General features: G+C 40.5%; 1 protein-coding gene across 1 annotated transcript; it reads right to left on the bottom strand.

Moving 5' to 3' along the window:
* Positions 1–1,059: 1,059 nt before the first annotated feature.
* Positions 1,060–4,905, bottom strand: LOC145823841 (uncharacterized). Its single transcript, XM_082923369.1, has 4 exons — positions 4,671–4,905; positions 3,610–3,992; positions 3,117–3,364; positions 1,060–1,867 (listed from the first exon to the last, which is right to left on the bottom strand). The coding sequence occupies exons 1-4, from the start codon at positions 4,903–4,905 to the stop codon at positions 1,060–1,062; spliced, it is 1,674 nt and encodes a 557-aa protein (XP_082779495.1).
* Between the last annotated feature and the right edge of the window lie 2,864 nt (positions 4,906–7,769).

Genomic DNA, 7,769 nt, shown 5'->3' with positions numbered 1-7,769 from the left:
TTCTTTCATTAACACAACATAGGGATACAATCAACATGATTTTTAATCCTACATAGATCATAACTTATTTAAAGATCATTTATAAAGCTTGGCAATTATATAACCATAATGAACCAAAAGAAGTACAATCAATATAGAAATCAAAACATGTAAATCTTAAAGCCATTTCTCAACTTAACATAAACAACCTCAAAATACAAGAATTAATTCATATTTTAAATAGACGTAGTGAAATCTAATAGTTATCATGGTTTTTATCTGAAACACATTCTCTAGGTCCAAACCCTAATTTGGGTGATCACAAACCCTCAATTTAGTGATTGATATTCATCAATCAAAGGAAGATTTGGGGAATTTAGGTTGAGTTACACTCACCTAGAATTTCAATCATGAATGCTCTTAGGTTCCTCAAGCTCTTAATTGCCTTTCTTTTCTCTCTTCTCTTTTCCTTCTTCAAGCTTCTCCAGATTTTTCCACTCAACACATATGTAAAGGATGAGTTCAAAGAGGGCTTATATAACACTTATACAAGTCTTTAACTTTAGACTTGCCGAACGAGCCATAATGAATTAGACAAAAATAAATTTTCAATTAAACTTCCCAAGTGTCTTTAAAAATTCCCACTAGCATGTTCACAGGCTCAATTTCAGTTTATTAGGCCTGTACGGTCTTTAAACTCTCGAGTTAACTTCTTAATTTTAACAGACATATTTCAATAATTAACAGATAGAAAATGTAATCAAACAATTCATACATATAAGTATAACTTCGCATGGAATTCATATTAAGCATGTAATTTCTCATAGACGCAGGGATATAAAGCATATAAGAGGGTCGGGTTATTACAGTCTCCCCACCTTAAATAAGTTTGGTCCCCAAACTTGTTTTACCTTAGGTCGTAAATAATTCTAGGTACCGTTGTCTTATTTCCTCTTCTCGCTCCCAAGTAGCTTCTTTTCCATAATGCTCCTGCCATTTTACTTTCACCATAGGAATCTCTTTACTTCGTAATTGCCTCGTTTGATGGTCCAGAATTTGAATTGGTTTTTTCTCATAAATCTATTTGTCATCCAAAGTAACTTGCTGATAATCTATAACATGGGATGGATCTTGCAAGTAACTTCGTAACATTGAAACATGGAATACATTATGCACTTGCTCCATACTAGACGAAAGAGCAACACTATAGACTACGGGGCCTATCTTTTCTAAGATCTCGAACGGACCAACATATCGGGGGGCTAATTTACCTTTCTTACCAAATCTTGGATGCCCCTTCATTGGTGTAACTTTTAGAAAAACATGATTAACCACCTCAAATTCTAAGTCCCTTCGCCAGTGATCTGCATAGCTCTTTTGCCTATTCTGCGCAGTTTTCAACCTTTCTTGAATAACTTTAATTTTCTCTGTTGTCAATTGCACAAGCTCTGGCCCAATCAATGATTTATCACCGACTTCAATCCAACACACGGGGGAACGACATTTTCTTCCGTAGAGAGCTTCATAGGGTGCCATTCCTATACTTGAGTAGTAACTGTTGTTATATGCAAATTCCACCAACGGTAGGTGGGTTTCCCAACTTCCCTTGAAGTCCAAAACACACATCCGAAGCATGTCTTCCAACGTTTGTGTGGTTCTCTCAGATTGTCCATCGGTTTGAGGGTGAAAGGCTATACTGAATTTCAGTTCTGTTCCCAAAGCATCCTGCAGACTTCGCCAAAATCTTGATACGAACTTCGGATCTCTATCAGACATGATCAAAACTGGAAGACCATGCAGCCGCACAATTTCATCCACATATAAGGTGACCAGCTTATCTATGTTATGTTGAGTCTTTATAGGAAGAAAATGAGCTGATTTAGTTAATCTATCCACAATAACCCATATAGAGTTCATACCCCGGGAAGTTTGTGGTAAACCCACAATAAAATCCACAGTTAAGTGTTCTCATTTCCATTCTGGAATTGGGAGGGGTTGTAGTAGGCCCGCCGGTCGTTGGTGCTCTACTTTCACTTGCTGACAGTGTATACATTTCGGGACAAATTTTGCAATTTCCCTCTTCACCCAGCCACCAAAAATTCTGCTTCAGATCGTGGTATATCTTTGTGTTACCCGGATGTATTGCAAATTTGGAGTTATGAGCTTCTTCCATAATTTTCTTTTTAACTTCTGGCACATTCGGAACACATAACCTGTCTTGAAATTTCAATGCCGAGTTTTCGATCATGAATCCGGACCTTGGCTTCGTTTCCACTACCCCACAAATTTTCTATAGATATTCATCTTCCATTTGCCACTGTTTAATCTCTTTCATCAACGCCGATTGGGCTGACATTGCTGCTAGCATCCCGTTTTGATTATATAATATAATATCTACATTCATTCTTTCGAAATTGTGTTGTAGCTCCTCCTGTCTTGTGAGTAAACTTGCCAAATTTCCTGTACTCTTTCGGCTAAGGGCATTTGCAACTGTGTTCGCTTTACCGCGGTCATAGTCCTTAATGAGTTCCAACCACCGTCTCTGTCGCATGTTCAATTCTTTTTGGGTAAAGAAGTATTTAAGACTCTTATGATCGGTGTAGACTTCACATCTAGCCCCATACATATAGTGGTGCCATATTTTCAAAGCGAAGACCACTGCAGCTAACTCAAGGTCATGTGTGGGGTAGTTCCTTTCATGGGGTTTAAGTTGACGTGAGGCATATGCTATGACCTTCCCCTTTTGCGTAAGTACACTGCCCAAACCTTTGTGAGAAGCGTCACTAAAAATCTCAAATCCTTTGCTACCGAATGGTAAGGCTAGAATAGGTGCTGTAGTTAATCTTGTCTTCAATTCCTGAAAGGCAGATTCCCGTTGCTCCGACCACTCAAATAATACACCTTTCTGGGTTAACTAAGTAAGTGGCACCACAATTTTGGAAAAGCCTTTAACAAACCATTGGTAGTATCCGGCCAAACCCAAGAAACTACGCACTTTTGACACATTTGTAGGCGTCGGCCAATTCACAATAGCTTCAATCTTGTGTGGGTCAACAGAAACACCCTCCTTTGTCACCACATGCCCCAAAAATCCCACTTCATGTAGCCAAAATTTACATTTCCTTAATTTTGCATACAGTTTCTTATCCCGAAGAGTATGAAGAATTAACCATAGATGGGTCTCATGAGCCTCCACACTTGTTGAGTAAATAAGGATATCATCACTAAACACAACCACAAAGTCGTCCAAGTAGGGCTTAAAAACTTGATTCATCAGGTCCATGAAGGCCGATGTTGCATTAGTGACCCGAAATGGCATAACTAGAAATTCATAATGTTCGTAACGGGTCTGGAAGGCATTTTTCTCGACATCTTCAGCTCTAACCTTTAGTTGGTGATACCTAGATCAGAAATCTATTTTAGAAAAGACTTGTGCACCTTGTAATTGATCAAACAAATCATCGATCCTAGGCAAAGGATATTTATTCTTTATAGTCACCTATTAAGCTCTCTATAATCTACACACAACTGAAGGGTTCCATCTTTCTTCTTTACAAAAAGGGCTGGTGCCCCCCAAAGAGAAATGCTTGGGCAAATAAATCCTTTGTCAATGAGGTCTTGTAGTTGAACCTTTAATTCTTTCATTTCAGCAGGTGACATTCTATAAGGGGTTTTGGAAATAGGCTGAGTTCCTGGCAGTACATCAATTGTAAACTTAACTTCACGATCGATTAGCTCCCCTGGTAACTCTTCGGGGAAAACATCCGGAAAATCCCGTACAACTGGAATTGCATCTATGCTCCCATTCACTAGTTGTTCATCTAAAATACTACACAAATACCCTTGGCACCCCTTTTGTAGTAACTTGCATGCTTTAATTGCAGAAATCAAATAGGGTGGGGAAACTACCCTTTGACCTTTGAAGGCAAACTCAGATTGTCCCGGGAGTTGGAAAGTAACTTGTTTTGACACACAGTCTATAGTCGCGTGATACTTGCTTAACCAATCCATCCCTAAAATTATGTCAAAGTAAGCCATATCAAGAGGCAACAAGTTGGCATCTACCCAAACATCCCCAATTAGGATTTCACATGCAACATAAATAAATGCACATACCATGGACTCCCCTGATGGTGAGGACACACACAAAACATAAGGTAGTGGCTCCATTGGCTTGTTTAAATGACTAGCAAATGCTTTTGATACAAAGGAATGGGTAGAGCCCGAATCAAATAATACATGTGCAGAATAACCATTAATAGAAAATGTACTTGATACCACAACCTCAGTATGTTTTACCTCGCCCGGAATTAGTGCAAACACCCTTCCTTGTTTGGTGGTATCCTTAGTGTTGGTGGGTTTCGTAGCTGCCTTTGTCGTTGGGGTAGGGGTTGACCTAGCTGAACTTGTAGCACTTCTCTCTCCATTCTATCGATTCTTCTGCAGACATTCCCTGGCCAAATGACCTGTCTTTCCACATTTGAAGCATGCCCCTGTTAGTCGGTAACAAATCCCACGGTCTCTCTTTCCACAATCTAGACAACTTGGGGCCGAGTCACGGGTAAAGGTAGATGTACGAGAAGTCCCCGAGTTCAACTTATTATTTGGCAGTGTTATCGAGCCCCTTGAGGTTTGGGTATTCTGTCTTTTCCCTTTCCTTTCCGAGACCTAATTTTGAGCGGTAACATTACCTTTAGCAATCACTGCCCTTTCCAACGCATCAATATATGTAGGTAGTTTCAACACATTAATTTGGTCGAGAATAGCCATTTGTAACCCACCTTCAAACTTTCTCGCCTTTTTGTAGTCTGTATCCACCACGTGTGGTGCGAATCGGGCCAATTTGGCAAACCGCGCCTCATACTCTACAACAGTCCTATTCCCCTGCCTCAAGGTCTCAAATTCAGTCACTTTCTTATCTCGCATACTTTGGGGGAAATACTTGTCATAAAACAGTTCCAAAAATCTATCCTATGTTAATCCTTGATGTACAGTTCTCGTGAGCGTAGACACCCCATTTTTGACCATCCTCAAGACTTGGATGTCATCGTTTCAACACTCGATGATCATCCATGTTTGTGTTCGTTTTGAGATCTGAGAAGTTTTGGTTGTGCGCCTTACCTTAGGATCTCTCAACTTGACTGTTTTGTGCTTGGTTGTGGACCAAGAACTTGTGGTTTTTGCACCTGAGGGTAGGAAGTGGCTTGTTGGCCATCCCCTTGACCCACCGACCTTGTTTTTTTTCCACTAGCCAAATGTATTGGTCGATCGGCACTATATTTGGTCGGCCGGCCAATTTCTTGGTGGATCGGCCACTTTTCCTGGCCAGGGCATTTTTTTTCCCTTTTTTAGGCATTGTGCATGCCAGCTGTGCCAGCTGGTGAGCACAGACTTTGCCCTCCATACACGTGTATGGAGGGATTTCATCCTTGCACTTAGCTTCCCTTGGAAGCTTGGAATTGGATTTCCTATAAGAGGAGGGCCTCCCCTCCCTTTCCAGGGGTTCAGTCAACTGATATAGAATAGATATATCACTCTCTCCCTATATCTCCTCTCTCTCTATAGTTGTGTGTGTAACAGTGTTCTAAAGGGTGTTTTTGTTCATATTTTTGCACTAAGGCACCTAGCGTTACACTTTCCTTTAGTTATTGAGGTGCTAAGGAGTTAATTTCAAAGTTTTTGAGTTGGTTTTGATCAAAAGGAGGTGTTGGAGTTGGTGTTCTTGAAGTGTTCTTCAAGGGTGAGAAATTACTCTTTTATTTCCCATTTTTGCTTAAGCTTTTAGGAATACTTGCATACTGTTTTAAGCTTAGTGTCCAACTGAAAAAACTTCTATATTTTCTTGCTAAATATGTTTGTTTAAGGTCACTTTTGGGTTGGGGGTTGTCTACCTCCTCTTAGGCCTTGTTTGGCCTTATTTTGTGATCATCTCTTTGAGCTTTGAACCCTTTTGGTCTTGACTTTTTCACCACAGAAATCCAGAGGATTTTCAGTGGTGGTGAAGTGGTTTTGAAGTCTTGAATAGGGGAGGGAAAACCCTTAATAGCGTGTTTGCTTAGCCCATATTTACCTCATTTCAGTGGGTTTTTGGTGTTGTTTTAGCATGCCATGACTTTGTTTTGGGTGGGTTTAGTCGGCTCTTACATGCTTCATATACTTGCTTTGCAATCCCCTCATTTGCCTTAACATGCACCTTGTGTTTAGACCACCATGCTTATATGTTTGGCTTAACTTTGAGAAGCCTTTAGCTTTGTTTTACCATGCTTGAGGTCTAATTTTGCTTGCTTGGGTCACATATGCCATGCTTTGTATAGCCACCATGCAATCTAGCTTGTTAGCTTTGGGCATCTAAGCCAACATGCATTCCTCATACCATTCTCATGATTTGGCATATTTTGAAATCATATTTCAGTCCATGTAGTGTAGCCACACACTCATGTTTTCCATCCTTTCAATGCTTTGAAGAGTTGTTGTTTTGTGCCTCAACATTGGGTCATTGTGTATGTCTCCGTGATTAGGTCTTTGGGATGACATCTCATTGGGTGTTGGGGCTTATTTTGACACATTATAACTCTGTTTTTCATTGCATAATTCATACCATGTTCGGTTGTGATAGGTGTAGTGTAATGCATCCTCTGTAGCCTTGCATGCCCTTTGTTTTTGCGCTCACCTTTCTAGCATATTTTAGCCTCGTTCCATGGATGTTCTAATCTTGCATTGACCTGCCTTGGGACTATTTTAGGCCATCTTGCCCCTTCAGGGCTTGATACTTGTAGACTTGGTGCAATCCCTTTGCTAGCCTTAATGCTTTGAGCTTCATGAATGCCATGTTTGTGCTACATGTGAGATTTGGCATCACTCTTGACATCATTTCAGAGCTTATTGCATTGCTACATTCTCATGTTTACCATGCCTTGCTCATGCTTGAGGATTGTACATTGTTGCCAAGCTTATGGGCCTTTATATGCGCATGTGTGTGTTTTGCCCTTTTGGAGCCATGATTTTGGTACTATGTGTAGCACGCGCCCGTGGGCCTCACTATAGTTCGGACTCGATTTATGTCACAGTTCTTAATCTGAACCAAAGAGTCCAAATCTGGCAAATCGTTTTGAGAAAATAGGTTTTTAGAAAAAGAAGTGCCAAACATGGACTGCTTTGCCAGATACAGAGTCGCCACCTAAATATTTTTTATGGGGGAATTTAGGGAACCCTGACTCGGTGCTGAAGGCCACATGTCCGTCATCACCAGAGTTGCCTCGGCTCGGGAGCTAGGATACGATTGGGGAAGGTCAGCTATGAGCACCCCCTTTCGCCCGATCCGAAGATCGGCCTCTACTAACCGTGATATCCTTTTTTGAAAACGTTATGTGTTCTTATTCCAGTTATTAGCCTAGAATTACTATGTTATGTGCACAACAAACAAGTATAGACTAGATTGCCTAATTTGGAAATAAACATTGCATATCCGTTTATTTTTGGAAAAATATTTTGGAATTTGCTACCCGCAAGTAGGCTAAAACACGGATTTCAACGAGTGTTTCCAACTCAGACAATCCAACCTTCACCCACAGGCATTCAAATAGTTAATCACATAAGCATCTAGCCACATGGTAAGCATGCTATCATGATAGCATTCACACGCGTGAGATATGCTAAAGCATAAAAGCTTACCGAGTACTCCGAGCCAAAACAGTAAACTAGTTAGCCAACATGCATGGTCCTAGTGCATGTCAAATTGTCTAATGCAACACATGCATGATGCATTTAGAATAGGCTCGGCGAACCTAAAC

This window comes from Camellia sinensis, chromosome 4 (genome assembly GCF_055761805.1).
Source record: "Camellia sinensis isolate YWXY chromosome 4, ASM5576180v1, whole genome shotgun sequence".
NCBI classification, from domain to species: Eukaryota; Viridiplantae; Streptophyta; class Magnoliopsida; order Ericales; family Theaceae; genus Camellia; species Camellia sinensis.
The sequence above is the reverse complement of the archived record's forward strand: the minus strand, read 5'-3'. Positions and strand labels throughout refer to the sequence as shown.

Bases quoted from the DNA above. Each gene is read 5' to 3' on its own strand.
- LOC145823841 (XM_082923369.1), bottom strand. From the start codon at position 4,905: ATGCGAGATAAGAAAGTGACTGAATTTGAGACCTTGAGGCAGGGGAAT. The intron at 3,993-4,670 runs GTAATGTTACCG...ACATAATTTTAG, and splicing joins AAGGGCAGTGATTGCTAAAG to GGATGGATTGGTTAAGCAAG. The intron at 3,365-3,609 runs GTTCAACTACAA...CACCAACTAAAG, and splicing joins CTGAAATGAAAGAATTAAAG to GTTAGAGCTGAAGATGTCGA.